We start from the raw sequence: 20,274 nt of genomic DNA, 5'->3' as shown, positions 1-20,274 counted from the left end.
GAAGGAAAAGCAATAAATGACTGAACCAAAAATAAATGCTAAACAGAAAATAAACCCAGAGATTAGAGAATAATGAATAAATGAAAATGCAATACATGTGTGAACCGAGAATACAATAAAGAACCAAAACCAAGGACACAAATGCACAGAAAGGAATGATCAGAACCAAACTAGAATGAGAATAAGCAAGTGACAAAATAAAAACAACTATAAAGTCAAGACCGGGACCAATGGAATGTAACGGAAAAGGGGACTAACGAAAACTGGCACCCAAACAGGACCGAAACCTGACAAATGCAATGGATTCATTTTAATTCATTTCATTAGCAGTAGAGTTGCCTGATCTTGATGGCGTTGAAGTGCTGGGCAACCTCTTCATTGACAGTGACCTATAGCATGTGGTTCCTTGATTTACTACTGCTACTACTGTTATTATGCCTTAGGCTAGGAACTCCCTAGTCCTCACCACATCGCATATGACAAATGACTGTGTGATGTGGTGAGCCGAGTTTGCCTGTGAATCACCACAGCATCAAATATTTTTAGAACTTTAAAAATGCTTGCAGTGTTTGCAGATTTGTGTCCTTTTTGATGAAGGTAAAAGCCCTTTTGTGGTATGTGCTGTGTTCTGTGTCCTTCCTGTGCACAGCCTTCTCCATAAAAAAAGGCTTAAAGCTGTATGGCATTTCAAATTTCAAACAAAAGACATCTGCAAGATGTCTTGCAGATCACTTCAGAGGTGGTACCTGGTTTCAAAAACAGTGTTTTTAGATTTAGAAACGTTGTTTCTTGCTAACCTTTACAAAATATACACACAAGGACAAAATTGTTGGGACCCTTCCATTAATAAGTCCCTTTAGTTGCTCTCTTGTTTTCACTCGGGGTTGCCACAGCAGATCCAAGGTGGAGCTGCATGTTGATTTGGTACGTTTTACACCGGATGCTCTTTGTGACACAACTCCACATTACGAGGGTAGGCTGAAAAATTCTAAGGCTGACTATGATGCAGTTGTCAAATTGAACAAATTCAAGGTTGTTTTTCTACATAGTCTCCCTGTAACTCCACACACTTCTTCCAGCTGTGCTTGAGTGCTTCGATTCCCTTGGCATAGCAGCTTTCATCTTGAGAGTCAAAATAGTCCTCAACAGCAGCCATCACCTCATCATTGCTCCGATAGTGCTTCCCAGCCAAGTTTTTTTTAGGTTTGGGAACAGATGAAAGTCTGAGGGTGCCAAGTCAGGGGAGTATGGTGGGTGATATACCAGTTCGAATCCACACTCGTGGATAGTGGCCATGGCCACTGTTGACTTGTGAGCTGGGGCATTGTCTTGATGGAACAGCACCCCTTTCGTCAGCTTTCCTGGTCGCTTCTTTTTGATAGCCTCACGTAACTGTCTCAGTAGGTTAGAATAGTACTGTCCATTTATGGTTTGTCCCTTTTCAAGATAGTCCACGAACACAATGCCCTTGGCATCCCAGAAAACTGAAACCATGACCTTCCCCGCAGACAAAACGACCTTGGCCTTCTTTGTTGGTGGTGACTTTGGGTGTTTCCACTGCATTGATTGTTTTTTTGTCTCTGGTTCAAAGTGGTGAACCCAACACTCATCCTGGGTAAGAAAACGTTCCATGTAATTGGCTGGATCCTCTTCAGATTGCGCCAAGTTTGCCTTTGACATGACTAGCCTGGTGCATTTCTGATCAGGCGTCAGAAGACGTGGCACCCACCGAGCTGACACCTTTTACATTCCAAGTTCATGCAGAATGTGTTCAATTCTCTCATGGGATATTCCCACAGCATCTGCTAGCTGATTAATCATCGATCGTCTGTCGTCCATCACCATTTCATGAACAAGGTCAATGTTTTTCTGGGTTGTGGCTGTTGCAGGCCGCCCAGACCTTGGGTCGTCTTCAAGGCTCTCTCTGCCCCTTTTAAATTCAGCTGCCCACTTCTGCACTGTAGATATGGAGGGAGCTTCATCCCCTAATGTAGAAACCATATCCGCATGAATGTCCTTGGGCTTTAACCCCTTCTTATGCAGATACTTAATCACACCGCGATGCCAGATTTTGTCCATTTTTGCCATTTCCCTGTACCATGAACTTTCAAACTTGGCTATGAACCACAAACTACCTCACAACCTGGAAGAAAATAACACAGTTAGTCATCAGAAGAGTTGAACTTAATGCATGCCAAGTTTTATTGAAATGGCATTTCTCCTTCTTGGTGAGCCTTAGAACTTTTCAGCCTACCCTCGTACATTGAGAACTGGGGCAAAGGTGGGGCTTGAACTGAGAACTTCTGCACTGAAACTATGCGCACTAACCCCTTGGCCACCACCTCGTAAACCCTTCCATTAAAGAAATAAAAGCCCACAGTGGTCACTGAAATAGCTTGAAAGTGACAAAAGTAATAATAAATAAAAATAAATAAATAAAATTTCCTGAAAATAAATAATGAAAATCAGATATTGCTTTTGAAACAGCATAGTGACTACTTTTCACCTTTAAATAGACAGACTGACTTATTACAAGTTGGAATACACCTGTGACCAGGCCTGGACTGGGACAAAAATTTGGCCCTGGACATTTTGGTCCAGACTGGCCCACCATGACACTCCACATGCAGATACTGTGCCAACTCGCCTCCTGCTGAAGTACATATAAACATGCAAGCCCTTGATAACAGTAGTATACTGAACAATATCCCATTATATTCTGGAGCCTTGAGTAAAATAAATGATGACTACACTTGCTTACTTGGTCTTAAGAAGGATGCTGGACTAAAGATTTAAGATTCAAGAGTGCTTATTTATCACTCACTCACTCATAGGTGGTGAAACTGTTATGGCATTGGCAGGCTGGCAGCAAGGTACTGTAGGTCACATCACACATCATGCTTTGATGAAAGTATAAAATCGTGGTTAAGTTGTTATTAATAAACAACTAATCAATTAATTAGGATATGAGTATGGTATTGTTTTCCAATACTTGAGATAACTAGATTTAGTTGTAACACACCAGACTATACAGAGTTTGCTATGAGGTGAGGACATTACATGTTTGATTTGAACGTTTATGGAGATGAAAGTCTCTTAGACCGGTAGGTTCAACCACAAAATCATCAGCACAATCTCCTCCGGCTGCTCCTGGGTCTCGCTTTTTTTTTTTTTTTTACCTTTATTTAACCTGATAATTAAAACCCATTGAGATCAAGACATCTTTCACCATGGTGGCCTGGCCAAGAAAGGCAGCAGCACACAATTTACAAGACAAACCAAGTAATAAAACAAAACAAGACAACCACCATGAAATACAAATACAAGCAGCTGACCAAAGGACACAAGAGTTATTTTTTGCAGTAACAATGTAAGCTCCAACTACGATAACAACTCATGGTTTAAGACACACACTGCTCAAACAATTTTTGTTGTCTGTTTTCCAGTAATGAACAGAAGGCTTTCAGTGAAACCAGCCCAGACAGTCTCTGTTCTAATTGAAGGGCATTCCAGGAATAGGGGGAAGCAAAACTGAAGGCATTTTTTTTCCCCTTTCTGTTCAGACATGGGGAACAGAAAAATTCAAAATGTCATTTGAACGTAAGGTGTAGCAGCTTACAGTTCTCCGCAAAAAAGTAGACAAGTACATAGGAACTAGCCCAATAAGAGCCTTCTTCACCAAAGTTATTCAATGTGTGCATCGCCTTACTCCAAAGAGGGCATGCCAGCTTTGGCATAAAGTTCATAGTGGTGGGTAAAGCGGTTACTGCCAATATCTGCCAGCAATCAATGTGTTGCCAATCAATGTCCCATGAGGCTAAGTGAAACTGCCATCTATTAGCCACACCGGCTAACAGTTTTGAACAACAGAGAGAACTCGACTTGAGATCTGGCAATTGAGAGGACCATAGCATATGATTCATAGCATCATATCATCCTCATGTTATTGTACTACGTAGTGCACCTGTGTGGAAGTATCAGCATTCATTGTTTCTCTACTCACTGCTTCTGGTTTTTCCTAACTAATCATGACCCTCATTACAGACTTATGAAAATGGTGTATTTCCAAAGTTGATTCATTGTTTTTCCTCTTGGTGTGGATTATTCAAAGAACCTTATGTTGAAATAATTTGTGACCAGCAGGCAGCAGATCTTCTTTTGCATTTATAATATTTTAAGGAGAATCTTAAATATGACCTTCCTTCCCTGTAGGAATTGTCCCCTCTCTGACCTATCAAGTCTTTTTCATGAAGAAGTTGTGGACCAACACTACTCCTGGGAAGGATTCTTTTGCTGACTCTATCTTTCACTACTACCAGGTGAGCTCTTAGATTTTCACTGGGATGATCTGGGAAGACAGGATTATATTTAAATTTTCTTGTAGATTTAATGAAGCAGTAGGCATGTTTGTTTCCAGTCAAGAAGGTCACAGTCATGGTCTGTTCTCTTTGTATAGCTGGCGTTGCATGGAAGGGCATCCAGCATAAAACCTGTGCCAAATGATCATGTGGATCCATATTGGATCTGTTGTAGCAAGCCCTAGCAAAACAGAAGAGGCCAAAGCAAACCAATTAATAATTAGTTCATCAAGGCACAGTGAGTCAGGCTTCAGTTAGACTGTAACTTTGTGAAATTGAAAAAGTATTTTTTCTTCTACCTTGTATCAGGAGCTACCAAAGTACCTACGGGGCTACCACAAGTGTTCTCGTGAGGAGGTTTTCCAGCTTGCAGCACTCATCTATCGTGTCAAGTTTGAGGATGACAAATCCCAATTTCCTGCAATTCCTAAGATGCTTCGTGAGCTAGTTCCACAGGATCTGATTCGTCAGATGTCACCGGATGACTGGAAAAGGGTAAAACTAAAAAAATAAATAAATAAAAATGCACAGTGCTTGCTAGTTTTTGAACGTTTTTGTATTTGTTCCCCCTGCCCTGAGTTAGATTGTGCAAGGATAACTAAAAAAAACCTATGGACCAATTTTTAGGAATTTTGATGGTCAAATTTCCAGAGGAAATTATGTTTTGCTACAAAGCAAGAAAGGGGACTTTTTTCTTTTTTTTTTGTATTTCGCTCACTTTCTTGTGAAACACTGCATGGACGTAAAAATCCAGTGACAGTTCTTTAACTAATGTTAGCCAAAGTCAGACCAGGGGCTTCATGTACGTACAAAGGCTGCATATGCACAAAAATGTGGTATACGTCCGTCTCCACGGCAGCGTTCAGATGTATCAAAAGCGAAATGGCCGTGGAAATGTGCAGTGCATCACGCAAAAATCCTGGCTAGCGTATGCACGTTTTGACAGCTATTATTCCACTGCCGACATGTAGAGGTGATGCTGGGAACCGTTAATAGTGTGAAAACAAGAAGTCATCAGAGTGATGTGCACACCAGAGACACTGATGAGCAGTTAACAATTATATGGGTGGATATAAAATCATGTGCAAAGTGATGCATAAAATAGTATTAACAGTGGCTGTGTTAGCGTTGTTAGAGGACCTTGCAAATGGTGCAATCCGACATGAACGTGTATTCAGGAAACTCAGATTTATTTACAAATGATGATAATTGGCTCATAGACTGATTTCGTTTGCCAAGGCCACTGTTACTGGAGTTGTGCACAGCACTGCGGCCGACACAGAGCACAATACGGTGAAGACCAAGGAGTTGTCTGTGCCCACACAGCTGCTGACCATGGTGGGCGGCCTGACAATAGAGGCATTCCAGCGTGAGCTGGCTGATCAGTCAGGAGTGTGCCAGTCAACCTGGAGCCAAGCCATACCAGCTGTGTGGAACATAATCATCCAGATGTTATCCTGGTGCATCACATTCCAACATTAAAGCGCAGGTTGCAGCAAGAGCCCGTTTGGACACCATCATATGATGAATTTGTTTTTGTTAATAGGAAACATTTTCATTCCGTCAATGTTCTAATCATATGTGATGCTCAAATGCATCTAACTAACATCGTGGCTCGGTGGCCTGGTTCAATGCATGACTCATTCATCCTGACTGTCAGTGTGGTTGGGGCAGCCCAGATGCACGCTAATCCCTTCCCCTAACTCTAACCATGATCATTAATTATGATTATGGTGCCCCCTTCTGGCACGTGCGTGATGAGTAAATAATTTATTTGCATAATTGTTCCGAGTGAAAACCAGCGCAGGTGCATTTGGGCATGTACACATTCAAATATGTATTTTTTGTTATTATTATTATTATTGTTAGTATTATTATCATCATCATTTTTGTTTCTTGATTGTGAAAGTAGAGCTTCTTAACAGGCCCCCTGTGTTCAGTATTTGTCAATAAATGCATGTGTAAAGTTGTGAATGTCACACACTGTCCACCGCGGTGCTTCTCACATTTTTAACTTCAATGTTTGGGCACTGCATTGAGCCCCCAGCATTGTGGCCTTACACACTAATAACTCTTCTATCATTTCCTGTTTATTTAGTTTGACAGGGTACCAAATAAACTATTCCTATATGTCTCCACATCATGTGTGACTCACACTTGGTATAATTTCTTTTCTGTGTTGTTGTTGGGAGGTGATGGTCTTGTGGTTAAGCATTGGGCTTGAGACCAGAGGATCCTCGGTTGAAATCCCAGCCTGACCGGAAAATTACTAAAGTCCTTAATCCCCGGTGTGTAGTGAGTACCTTGTATGGCAGCACCCTGACATCGGGGTGAATGTGAGGCATTATTGTAAAATGCTTTGAGCGTCTGATGCAGATGGAAAAGCGCAAAATAAATACAGTCCATTTACCATTTGTTGACTGATGTGACGGAGGGTAATTCCTGGCTTCCAGGGCCTATTTAAAATGGATTTGCATATTTAAATGGGGCGTGGAAAGGGAGGAGCATGGTGCGTGTGCACTCACTTCCACATTCAGTGGGATGTACAAACGGAACATGCTTGGACCAATGCGTATGCACACATTGATACAGCTGAATATTTTTGTGCTTACGCAAGTTTCTGGGTTTTGGAGTACACCATGTTTCAGTAGGAAGTCTTTGTATATGAGGCCCCTAGTCACCGTATCCACCACACTATGGAACTACCTTTGGTCCTGGATGGCAAACACCCAGTCAGACAATGAGTCCATTTCCCTTTTTACAAGTAAGCATCTATCTGCAGCAGCTAAAGCTTGGGTGTACCCATGCATTTTCCAGTTGGTGGGGTCCTCATCACTGAGGCACCAGTATGTTGGATCTCACATGCTGATGTTCCACTGCAATGCAAACCATATTCCTTAACTTACTTTCCCTAAATAACTGTTTGTTTGACGCAAAGTCATTTCAGCATAACCCAAGGAAGCTCCAAATGGACGAAGTAGAGCTGAATGATTTTGTGAAAATATCTTACTGTGATTTCTCTGACAAATATTGTGATTGCAATTTAATTTGTGATATAAACACTCACACCATAAATCATGCATTCAGGTGTATTGTGTTATTTCACACATGTAGATATTAACTGTGAGCGCCCCAAATTATCTCTGCACACATGCGCACTCAGAAGAAACTGCTCCTCGAGTGAGGAGGAATATGTGACCAGCGCGTCCGCCCTCTTGAAGTTGATTTCTGCTCGTGCAAAGTGGATTTCAGCTATCCTCATCAAAACTTTTGGCACTATGGGGGAAGGTTTTGGCACTATGGGGGAGGGAACCAGGGTCAGTACTGGCTCTGCTGTGATTGGTTGTTTCTGAAGAGTGAGATTCGACTGACAGCCCTTCTCTCAGACACGGACGTCTGCTGAAACGAAAATGACAACGGCGTCTGGGCAGAGGTTTCTTACCTGAAGGAACCTCCACCCAGACACCATTGTCTCCTTCAGGGAGGTGGTGGTGTAATGGTTTGCACATGGTTTAAGAGATTTTACTTTGTCATCTGGTGATTAATAATCACATTATTCCCTACTGTGGGGTGTCAGACTCAGACACGCCAGGTTTCATTAATCTGGAGTGAAGTTTTAAGCAGAAACAAGACAATAATCGGTGAATCACGGCTGACGCTCCGAAATGACGCATGTGCAGTGAAGGCAGGGCGACTGATCAGACGGGGGGACCCAATCAGACTGAGATTCGCCTCCCAATTGCAACCAAGCTCCCAACTGGCACTTTCAACAGGAGTGCTGTGGAGCAGTGAGAGACATGTGCCGTGGGCTAGTCTGGAAATACACTTAGGGCTTTCATTGGCTACCCACGTTAAATAAGAACTACTAGTACTACTACTAATACTATTCGTTCTTCTTATTCTTCAGCGCCTGATCCTTCAAGTAAGAAACATCTTCCCAGATGCAGTTGTCTGTGTTTCAGCAGACGTCCATGTCCGAGAGGAGGGATGTCACTCAAATCTCGCTCTTCAGAAACGACCAATCACAGCAGAGCCAGTACCGACCCTGGTTCCCTCCCATAGTGCCAAAATCCTCCCCCATAACGCCAACTGTTTTTCCAGCGAGAGACCAGAAATCAGCTTCGAGAGGGCGGAGGCGTGCTGGTCACATATTCCTCCTCGTTTGCAACACTTTTCCTTGCTTGAGGAGCAGGAGATAATTTGCGCACTTGCAGTTAATATGTGCACTTGTGAAATAATTATATAATACGCTTGAATGCATGTTTTATCGCACAAGTGCTTTTGGCACTAATCTGACACCACAGTGATGGAGCATTACCACTTAAGAGAACACTGAAATATTATATTAATATTAATCACTTGTGATTGTGAAGTGATTGGGACAACAATTTAAAAGAATTAGGGGTGGAAAATAGACACGTCTTCAAGCGCTCGGCAGTTTCCTCGAGTCAGTTATCAAGCTGACGAGCAGTAAGCACACTGTCCTGCTGCGAAAAACGTATGTGTTGCAGTGGTATAAAAAAAATCTTTTTTTTTTATGTGGCACTAAAGCCATGCCTTTATCTGAATTCACCCAGAAATAATAAAGCCGTTGTGTGAACATTGTATGAATGTTTCTTGTGACCTTGCAGAACTGCATAAAAATTTGCTGTTTTCAAGTCAAACTCAGGTTTCTGAACGTGTGTGGTGAAAATGTGTTCATCACTTATGGAGGAATCATATGTCAGAGGATTCAACAGGATTTAGGATAAATGAATTAATCAAGTGTGTGTGTGTGTGTGCGTGTGCGTGTGCGTGCTGACCACAGTCTGTGGTTGCATACTTCAACAAACAGGCAGGTAAATCCAGGGAGGAGGCCAAACTTTTGTTTCTGAAAATCATCTATAAATGGCCGACTTTTGGCTCCGCCTTCTTTGAGGTCAAGGTAAGTGCACACCAACCTGCGCCTCACTCACTCTGTATGCTGTGGAAACAGTTCAGTGTATAAACATGTATCTACTCTAACAATAATAACAATATTACCATCAATTAATGTACAGTATTACTATGTATGTTTTAGCAAACCACAGAGACAAATTTCCCAGAGATCCTGCTGATCGCCATTAACAAACATGGAGTCAGTCTCATCGACCCAAAGACCAAGGTTAGTGTTCACAGCTCCCTAGGTCAGACCAAAGCAATGATCAGCCCTGACGTCAAGTACAACAGAAAGAGACTGATCATAGAAACGGTGCACTTGCGTTCACATCACAAAGTACTGGCTGCCATTTGATGAATCTCCTCTATATATACAGTATGTGGACATTAGGGGGTGGTAGTGTCACTGAAATTAAATTGTTAATTTTGTCTTATACAGAATAGTATTATTAAAAGAAAAAAAAAACAAGCTATCGGATATTGAAGAGCAGTGTTCAAAGATCAGCATAAAGCATATGTCTCAGGATGTGACTATGCAGCTGCTCTTAGATCTTTACAGCATTCCTTGTCTACCTTGTATGTGCAAATCCCATGTTATAGTGCAGTAGATAAATGCATATATATCATATGAATCTTTCATTTTGTGATACAAGCATCAAATTTGCCACAGTGGTACTTCTTGGTCTACGTTTTGCAAAAACAAAGAAATACATTAGCCACTTTAATTTTCAAGATGGCGGCCATTTTTTACAAGATGGGGCTGGGAAATGTGTAATTCTGTCATATATTTACACAACACTGGTTTATTTCAATGTACCTATTAAATATTATACTGTGGACTGGAGGTTGGAGGGGGATTTGAAATTACCTACAGGCAATATTAAATATAGACTTTATATACCATATTGTAATGTAATTGGTGCTTACCTAAGATATAAGGTAATTAAATTTCTAGTAATCTGCCATTTCTGTATACTTGTAGGCCTCAACTGATGTCATGTAGTGTCAATGAAATAAAATTACATGGACTGACCAAAGTCTCTGTCCAATGTAACCATGTTTTGTGTAAATTTGTCCATGTCTGTCAATGTACAACGGTAAAAAACAGGGTCACCGCACAAAAAAAAAAAAAAACTTTTAAAAATGAGGATGATTCAGGTTATAGCTTAAAATATTACATTTCTGTGTGATGTTATATTTAATGATTAAGTATCACAATCAGCAACGTCGGACAGAGGTAAAATGGCGAGAAAGAGTTTGAAAAAGTTTAATAAGGACTCAAGAATACGTGGAATGGCGCTGGTTTGAAATAAGAACACATCCTAAAGATAAAAGAAACGGGAAAAGCAAACTGCATCTTGTGCCCTCAGGAAACATGGTAAGAATTTTTCTCTCCCTGGAAAATAAAAATTGTGCTATTCAAACAGGATTTCAGACAAGATTATGTGACTTTTTTTTATTAATCTCTAATTCTGATTCTGATAATCTAGACTTTCTTTCATTGGTAAAAAAGACACTGTGGCTTTGAATGGATTTACAGGAATTTACACAAGAATATAAGTGACTTTTTATTAATGTAGACTTTCTTTCACTGGTAAAAAGACACTATGGCTTTGAATGGATTTACAGGAATTTACACAAGAATATAAGTGACTTTTTATTAATGTAGACTTTCTTTCATTGTTAAAAAGACACTGGCTTTGAATGGATTTACAGGAATTTACACAAGAATATAAGTGACTTTTTATTAAAGTAGACTGTATTTCATTGGAAAAAAAAAGACATTGTGGCTGTGAATGGATTTACTGGAATTTACACAAGAATATAAGTGACTTTTTACTGTAAGGTATGTTATTGATATTTTATCATGATTTTAAAATATTCTACAAGCTTTAGCTGTGGTTTTTCAAAATACTTTAACAGGCTTTTCAGTCTTCATGAATTTCATGTAGTTTAATTGTTCTAAGTTAATGTATCATTTGGTTTACAATTAAAAGGAAAATAATTCCAGGTCCAACTTCCACGTCATATTCTGTTATTTCAACATTATCATTGACAGTTCAGATGAAAAGTTGAATCATTTAAATATGCACTTCTTTTTGAGATTTTTTTTCTTCCAGGAGATGCTGAAAATGTATCATTAGATACAAAATTAATTTTAGTTTCTTGGGCTTTTTCTTTGCATTTTCACTTTGTTTGCCAAGTAATTTGCCCAAAAACTCAGAGAGAGCTGGATATAGGAGTATTACATCATATTTTAACCTATTTTAACTTTAGCGCCAGCCCTCAAACAAGACTGCGCTGCCCAATAGGGCAGGACCATCGTGCTCGTCGAACTTGTCAGTCAACGTGCATATCCGGTAATCCCACAGCTGGATGACTCCGTTGTGCAAACTGGCGAGAACCCAGGGCCTCTTGGATGAAACTCAGGCCTTTGACACAGGCAGATTTCGTTTCAAACTTGGTTAACATCGTCAGTGGAGAATAAAAGAAGATTTCTCACATTCCATGTGGCCTTACTCTCTCTCTACTCCAGACTAGCAAGTTTACTTAAGAGACAGAGAAACCTTTATTTCTAAGAGTTAGAACATTTGTTAGGTTTCTCTGTTAGGTTGCCACTTTAGTCCATTCTATTCACTCTGCTCTTTACTTGCCTCTCTTTTTGCTTTTGTGTGAAAACAGACTCCACTTAGTCTTGTGTCTTTGCTTTCACACCTGTATTTCACTGGTTATCACGCACCTGTCTCTTGGTCCAGTCCTTCAGCCTTGTGGTATTTGTGTGTCTTTTTGTCTCTGTTGGTCCTCTGTAGGACATCCTGATAACCCACCCGTTTACTAAGATATCCAACTGGAGCAGTGGGAACACTTACTTCCACATCACGATCGGCAACCTGGTCAGAGGAAGCAAGCTGCTGTGTGAAACCTCACTGGTAGATGGCAACACACACACACACACGCTTGTTTAGTAAAGACAAATAAGCAAAGTCACATTTTTCCTGTAATTACAGTTCTATTGAGTCTCGCTGTACCCTGTAGCATATATACACACACAACAACAAACTAATAAAATGTGGTGTTCGTAACTGGCTCATCCCTCTCGTCACCAAAACTGTTGCACATAAAGTGACAGGAAAAGTGTTGTGAAAAGTTGATGTGTCCCTCACACATAGGGGTACAAGATGGACGACCTGCTGACCTCTTACATCAGCCAGATGTTGACCACCATGAGCAAACAGCGCGCTGGGCGGGGCCACAGCAAGTGAACTTCTTACTGGCAGGAGGCAGCAGAGCTTATCCGGCTCTTGCGCCCTATTGGTCAGCACTGCAGCTGGGGGCTGACTTTTGCCCACCAGCTGTGGAGGATGAGCCGCAGTCCTTCTGTTAGCTCTGAAGGATCAAAGCTCACTGGGACAAGTTTGACTGTTAGCAGCGAGGACCCCGGCGAAGGCCCCAGCAACTATTACAACTACTACAACAATGAAGATGAACCCTCCAGTGAGGATGACTACCTCTAAGATCCACATCCAGCAAGACTCTGACTCCGTGGTTTTTGGTTCAGTATTTGACAGCCAGATATGCTTATCCAGATAGAACTTCTCAAGTCAACTATTGTGTTCACCATGTTCAACGAAATCATCTGAGGATGTTTAGTTTGAGGCATAAAAACACTGAAAGCTGTGCTGAGCAGCTTTGCACTTTAGGAGAAGCTGATCACTGGATTTCTAAAAGACTTAGGAAATTCATTGCCCATTAGGTAAAATGTAATTGTAACATGAGTGGACTGCTCACTTCTGCCCCCATGACGTGTTTTTACATGTATTGTAGAAGGTAGAGAGAACTGAGGATTTGCTTCACTCTGTATGTGTGTCTGTGTGCAATATCTGGAAAAAGAATTAGTGGTGCACAACGTCACTTGACAAATTCAACAGGTGCATTTTGATTGTAATTGGGACCACCAAGCAGCCAGGTCTCTGAACCCTTATATATGCATTACATTGATGAAGATTATGTGTATCAAGATGAATGCAAGGCCACCTCGGTAAAACCCTCAGGCAAGATGAACATTGAAGGCATTTGAATTCTAATTATATCCACTAGAGATTCAAAAACCTAGTGGATGTGCTAACACTACAAGGACATCATGGATTGTGATTATATTTGCTACTGTACATTCTATCTTGCAAAGATAGAATGTACAGTAGGAAACGAAGGTAGGAACGTAAGGAAATATTATAGACCATATATATATATACTGGACAAACCCTCCATGATATCACTCCAAGGTGATCTGAAGAGCGGCATTGAAGCTCAGATAGGGGGCCTCCACATGTCATCGTGTTGGCAGTGTCTAACCTGGCCTATCTTCTGCCCAAGTCATGAATGGGTGATAGAGGGGAAGCATGTGCAAGACCATTGTGAGCTGGGCGTGATGAATGAAGTCCAATCACGTCCTCTTATCCTGCTCCTGGCTGCACTCGGTACACTAATGGTTGCTCAAAGCAAACGTGTCCCTATTCATTTCATGGCTTAAAATAGCTTCTTTCTCTTTTTTTTTTTTCTTTTATTACACCAGGTTGTAAACATGTTCATTTCTGCTGTAAAACAACATTTTAACACTGGAGCCTATGAGGAGTGACACTCTTTTAAAGCTAGCCTCAGGTGGCCAGTCAAATGCAGGGTTTTGGCACTTCCACCAGTACAGGTTGCTGCTTAGGAAATATTCACCAAAATAAAAAGGTGGATAGAAACTGACATGGCTAAAACTGGTTCATAAGGACTTAGGTCCCTGTCACACCTTGACGATTTTGCCAGTGTATACCTGCATATGAAAAATGCACTAGATACATCAAATATGTTAATGCAGCTGTCACACCATGACGATTTAGCCAGCGTATGCTGACAGCCCCGTTTCTACAGAGTGGTCTGTGTCGATACTGCACGCCATGATACGGGTCAGAAGGGTTAAGTCTGGCTTGGTTTGTGTTTCCACTGCCGGCAAAACTTGGCAAGCACGTCATCGTCAACCTTTTGGTTGACGGGCACAACATTGAGCACGCATACGCTGTCCCACAGCCGCTCTTCTACACACGGAGGCCAAACAGAGTAATTTACATTTTTTGAAAATATTTTATTTTTTTCTTGGTGGATCGTGGATTTACTTTCATCACGTGCAGAATGCTGAAGAACTGACTGTCTGTGGGAAACGCTGACATGAATGAATGAACACTGTGGCTCCTTTTACTTTTAAAATAAATTAAATTTCTTTTTGTGACACAACGCGCTGGTGTTATCTGGTTCAGGCTGAGAAATGCACCGAGAGCAGACAAACACAGATGGACTTCTTTTAAAATGCTATGTTTCTTCAGCCATGAACTAAAGTCGTTTTCCAAAATCAGGACACTTTATGTGGACATGTTTTCATCAGGCTGTGATGATGAATCCAACTGAAATGAACAGGCAAGATTAAGACTTTATATTTACTCCGTGTGTGAATGGTTTTAATATTGGAAAAAGTCTGAACTGTTCGCATGACTGCAGGTTTCAGCCAATCATTGGACAGCATTGATTAGTGTGTTTCGACTTATGAGTAACCTACAAGAAATGTGTGTCAACAATCACATACTTACCTACAACATACAGCCCGAGTATGCGCGGCGTATGAGACATACGTTGGCATGCGTCGAAAATATTGTGCATGTCCGAACTTTTTCAACGTACTCGCCATATACAGTGTGCTTCAGTGTGCTCTTAACTTATTAAAAACTTACCCATAACGTATTAGGTGTACTCCAGCGTATGTCAGCATTTTTAATATGGTCAGCATATGGTAGCTAAATCGTGAAGGAGTGACAGGGTGTTAGAAAACATCAAAGGCAGTGGTTCTGAACAGTGATGCTGGTAGCTATGAACTATATAATTATGAGGCATTAAACAAACAAAAAAAAAGATACTCAATGTGCTCGTATGTGAAAGTGTAATGGATCAAGGAAACAGAACATTAACAAGCTAAATGTTAGGGTGCTAATGTTTCAAAAACAGTTTTGTAGCATTTCAATCATCCATTGCTTCAATTTTATTATTTTGGAGAAATGCTGGGAGGGGGGAGGGTTAAGGGTAATGTACTATTGGTGGTAGAGTCTCATTGTCAAAGCTATTCTAAGTGAATTGAAATAAAAGTAAAACGCTAGCTTTGGCACCCAGAGCTATGTCTTTGAAATGTTTTGGTAAGTGCATGTTTCGCACTGACAAAGTATAAGGAGTTTGAGTGGAACTATGAACAACCAGCAGATCTGTTCACTGACCACAGAACATATTGTGCTGCATTTCTGATGGATGAATTTTGACACGTTTGCTAAATTACAACTCTTTTTGCAACAGCCATTAATAAGTATGTACAAGCTTATGTGTTTTGTTTTTTTATTCGTAAGTCTTGATATTTTCTGCATGAAGTTACTTTGGTTAAGTGTTTGAATCAAAATAAAGGGACTGCTATTTATGTTATATTATCTGTCATACATCACAGCCTCTCCTTAGAACACAAGATTCATGATTTTGTTGTGCTGTAATTTGTAACAGTCAGTTTTGATGGGTTGGTGAGTTCCCAAATGTCCATGAATACGGAAGATTTCATCAGCAAGGCACTACAGGCTAACACCTGAAATATTATGTGTTAACATCTGACATTCTGAATAACACATTAAGGTGAAATACATGGCCTGCTGGCTGATGGAGAACTTGGTCCTCATCAGAAGCTCATGCACGGCAGGTGAGTGGCCGTGATGAGTGGTGATGCGCAGCAGGTGAGACTCGGCTCTGTGTGCGCCATCTGGGGGAAAACACTCAGAGCTACTACACACAGGGTAAAAAGGCAAGGAGAGCGAGGCAGGGCAAAGGCTAACCACGACACCTGCACAGTAATATGGTCGGTACCGTTCTGGCCAAAGAGGTCTTAGGACACAACTTATTTACCTTAAGGCAGACGTAGAGGCCAGCAGAAGCCTTAAAACACAGCAGGGAGTTCATGCAGCGCAGGTCAAGGCAGATCTCCAGGTGGGTAACTTTTGTTAAGTATAATGAATGAACTAATGTGACAGAATACATGTGAGCCTTCATTAAAATGAGCTTTTTTACAGTGTTCATCTCTTCAGTTATTCTGCGTGTAGTAGCGCCTTCTTGTAATAATCATAATAATAATGAAGAAAAATGTGGGAATTCAAAGGGCGACTATTTAAATTTTCACGCTGTTGAAAAAGAATCGGCCGAGACTCGAACTCGCGGTGAGGGGGCTTCAAAGCACGCGCTTTTCCTGCTACGGCAACATAAGGTATGACGTCACAGCAAGAAATAAAACCTTATATGGACATCTACCTATCTATTTTGCAACGTTTTTAAACAGTATTCCTTGATTTATTTTTCACACAGATATGCATTGCCGACTTTTAAATGGTAGATATAAGTTAATGTCGTTTAACAATTTCAACATGTTTTCAACTGAAATGCCCTTTCAAGTTTATTAAGGATAATTATAACGTGTAGTATAAGGTGTTCGATCCCCGCCCTGTCTGATTAAATCAATAGGAATAAACGCCCGTCAGCCAGCCAGAAATCACTTTTTCTTTTTTTTTTAATTAAGCAGATTCTGAACAACTTGACAACAAATACATCATCAGCCATTTCATTTATTTACCAATATTTAAAGCTTGGAATAATTTGTGGCGAACAAATGGCCAAAATTAATCAATAAATGAAATAATTGCAGCATATATCACTATAACAGTGTTATTGGCCTTGATGAGCGGTGATGCACAGCAGGTGAGACTCGGCTCTGTGTGCGCCATCTGGCGGAAAAAACTCAGAACTACACACAGGGTAAAAAAAGGGAAGGAGCGAGAGGCAGGTCAAAGGCTAACCATGACACCTTCACAGTAATAAGGTCGGTCCTGTTCTGTGATTGTGAACACTGGGGGCACATTTAGGACAGTTAAAACACCAGTAAAAATAGAGCAGCCAGCCAGGAATCAACCCTTTTTGTTTTTTTAATTAAGCAGATTTTGAACAATTGACAACAAATACATCATCAGCCATTTCATTTATTTACCAAAATTTAAAGCTTGAAATAATTTGTGGTGAACGAATGGCCAAAAATAATCAATAAATAAAATAATTGCAGCATATATCACTATAACAGTGTTACTGGCCGTGATGAGCGGTGATGCACAGCAGGTGAGACTTGGCTCTGTGTGCGCCATCTGGCGGAAAAAACTCAAAACTATGAGGTCTGTGAGAAAAGTATCCAACCTTTTTATTTTATGCAAAAAACATATGGATTTGATTCATATGTTTTTACGTCAGCCAAGCTTGAACCTTCGTGCGCATGCGTGAGTTTTTCCACGCCTGTCGGTTGCGTCATTCGCCTGTGGGCAGGCTTTGAGTGAGCACTGCTCCACCCCTTTCGTCGTTTCATTGCGAGGAAATGGCGGAATGATTTGGGCTTTTTTTCCATCAGAATTTTTTCAGAAACTGTTAGAGACAGGCAGCTGGAAACCATTTGAAAAATTTATCTGGCTTTCGGTGAAAATTTTACGGGCTTCACAGAGAATAAGGAGTGTTACTACAGCTTTAAGGACTGCCCACAATGGCCGCGCTCCAAGCCGCCATCGAGAGGCAGAAACCACCACATCATTTCTAAACGGATCGCTGTGTGGAGCCGGGACCATTGTGTGCAATTTCTCTGGTTATCACAAGAGCTGGACATCAGCCATTTTCCAGCAGATTTTACTTTTAACAAGAGATTTTGTCATGGAAAGCCTTCGCGCATCACGACCGATTCGCTGATGAAGCGAGACAAAGGAACACCTCCGTTTCGGAGTGTTAAAGGACAAGTTGGGACATGCCCAGCTCTCCACAATTTCTATTATACTCACTCGACTGGTAAGCACTGAAAGCCGAGATAGCCGAGAATGGCTGATGTCCAGCTCTTGTGATAACCAGAGAAATTGCACACGATGGTCCCAGCTCCACACAGCGATCCGTTTAGAAATGATGTGGTGGTTTCTGCCTCTCGATGGCAGCTTGGAGTACGGCGCGCCGCATGCCATTGTGGGCAGTTCTTAAAGCTGTAGTAACACTCCTTATTCTCTGTGAAAACCGTAAAATTTTCACCGAAAGCCAGATAAATTTTTCAAATGGTTTCCAGCTGCCTGTCTCTAACAGTTTCTGAAAAAATTCTGATGGGGAAAAAAAGCCCAAATCATTCCGCCATTTCCTCGCAATGAAACAACAACGAGAGGGGTGGAGCAGTGCTCACTCAAAGCCTGCCCACAGGCGAATGACGCAACCGACAGGCGTGGAAAAACTCACGCATGCGCACGAAGGTTCAAGCTTGGCTGACGTAAAAACATATGACTCAAATCCATATATTTTTTGCATAAAATAAAAAGGTCGGATACTTTTCTCACAGACCTCGTCAGGCTCGGACTGATAATCTGTGATTTTGGGCATTTGCCCGGTGGGCCGCTGCACGTTTAGACGTGCGTGGGCCGGCCTTCCCATATTTATAGAGATTATGGAAATATACAGTGTTCTCTAACCGCGCGCTGCTGTCAACACGAGTAAAGTCCGTGATCGGTGAAGCTACAGCATTTAATCGGCGCAGCTGCAGAGCCACTTCCTGAATGTGTGTCAAAATAAAAGTTCTGTAGTGTTTCATACACGGCGCAGTCTTATTCTAGGTTTCAGTTTTGCTTCCGTTTGATCACACAAGGAAGACTTACATCGAGCACAATGATTGACATGACCAACAGCCAATGACAATGGAGAAGCATACAGGGTGGCCAATCAGATTGCAGGAAGAACAGGCGGCCGCTCCCGCCCCTGTGAATGGATTGAGTCCTCGGCGCCTGGACTTCTCTCCGCTCTTCTACTGATACAAGGTTGGAATCGTTTCTTTTATCTTAATTAACTGTGCTTTACTTTTGTTAATCTTTAAATGCAACAGCTACGGACTTCAGCTCCTTAATTTGCTGCTGTGTGAATCCTAGCAGTGGTTACACATTACCTCTCTCTCTGGAGACACAAAAACTTTTTTCCGCTTGTGTGCATTTGCTTCTGTTTTGTCAGACCCTGCGCCAGAAAAAAACAAATAAGGGGGCAATGAGTTTACCACAGGGGGCGGGGTCGCCCCCCCCCCCAAAAAAAATGGTGCGCACCAGAGGAGACGTGCGCGCCTGGAAAGCTCGTGTATTTACGCTGCACCGTTGTAAGAGACTAAGAGTGAAGAGTGATGACAGTATTTTTTTATTATTATTATTTGAACGTATAGACCCTCGGTCAAGTGATCTCTTGCATACCACAGAGCCGGTGTTCTGTCGAGATGAGGTGCGCCAACTTTTGACACTCTGAGCTGTGCTGTACCTTGGCATTGTCCAATAGGAACGATGCGTCGGGCCAAAACACGGAAGACTCGTGGCAGAAACCACTGATCTCTACAAAATGGATTGGACCAATCCGATTGGTGCAGAAACCACTGATCTGTACAAAACATTAATGTGTGACAGGACTGCTCATTTATAGAGCAGTTTTCTGAAGAAAAATCATTGGAAATGTTTTTTTGTTGTTACCTCAAAATTTCTGATTACTGTTAAAAAGTTTAGAACACTTGTAATTAAAATAGGTAAATAAATCAATAAATGGTTCTTTAGAAACCTTTCATCTGTATTAAAACCACCTGTTATTTCAGATTAGATAATTTCTTGTTTAACATAAGGAACCTCAGACATTTATTTTAGACAAATAAAATAACATGGAAATTGGTATATTTTTTGAAGTCTGGTAGATTATATCTTATTTCAACCAGAAAAACAAACACTAAATAAATACAAGTGTTTATTATAAATGCAAAAGGAAATAATTTAACAATGACTGCAGTGTGATTGTAAAGTAGGATTTCTGTGACATAAACCTCATGATATATATATATATATATATATATATATATATA

The 20,274-nt window shown here is 41.0% G+C and overlaps 1 protein-coding gene and 1 long non-coding RNA gene across 2 annotated transcripts in view; one reads left to right on the top strand and one right to left on the bottom strand.

The window, feature by feature from the left end:
• Positions 1-14,664, top strand: part of LOC117508715 (unconventional myosin-VIIa-like) — a 289,667-nt gene extending 275,003 nt beyond the window's left edge. The window contains exons 45-50 of the mRNA XM_034168534.1: positions 4,213-4,319; positions 4,668-4,853; positions 9,166-9,282; positions 9,418-9,501; positions 12,086-12,205; positions 12,446-14,664. Of these exons, the coding sequence (XP_034024425.1) occupies positions 4,213-4,319; positions 4,668-4,853; positions 9,166-9,282; positions 9,418-9,501; positions 12,086-12,205; positions 12,446-12,538 (707 nt within the window). The 3' untranslated portion in view covers positions 12,539-14,664. The remainder of the gene's footprint in view (positions 1-4,212; positions 4,320-4,667; positions 4,854-9,165; positions 9,283-9,417; positions 9,502-12,085; positions 12,206-12,445) is intronic.
• LOC117508717 lies at positions 11,596-19,906 on the bottom strand. The gene is made up of 3 exons (XR_004560174.1): positions 19,895-19,906; positions 17,095-17,098; positions 11,596-11,773 (listed from the first exon to the last, which is right to left on the bottom strand). It is a non-coding gene; the product is annotated as an uncharacterized LOC117508717 (long non-coding RNA).
• Positions 19,907-20,274: the final 368 nt, after the last annotated feature.

This window comes from Thalassophryne amazonica, chromosome 4 (assembly GCF_902500255.1).
Source record: "Thalassophryne amazonica chromosome 4, fThaAma1.1, whole genome shotgun sequence".
NCBI lineage: Eukaryota > Metazoa > Chordata > Actinopteri > Batrachoidiformes > Batrachoididae > Thalassophryne > Thalassophryne amazonica.
The sequence above is the reverse complement of the archived record's forward strand: the minus strand, read 5'-3'. Positions and strand labels throughout refer to the sequence as shown.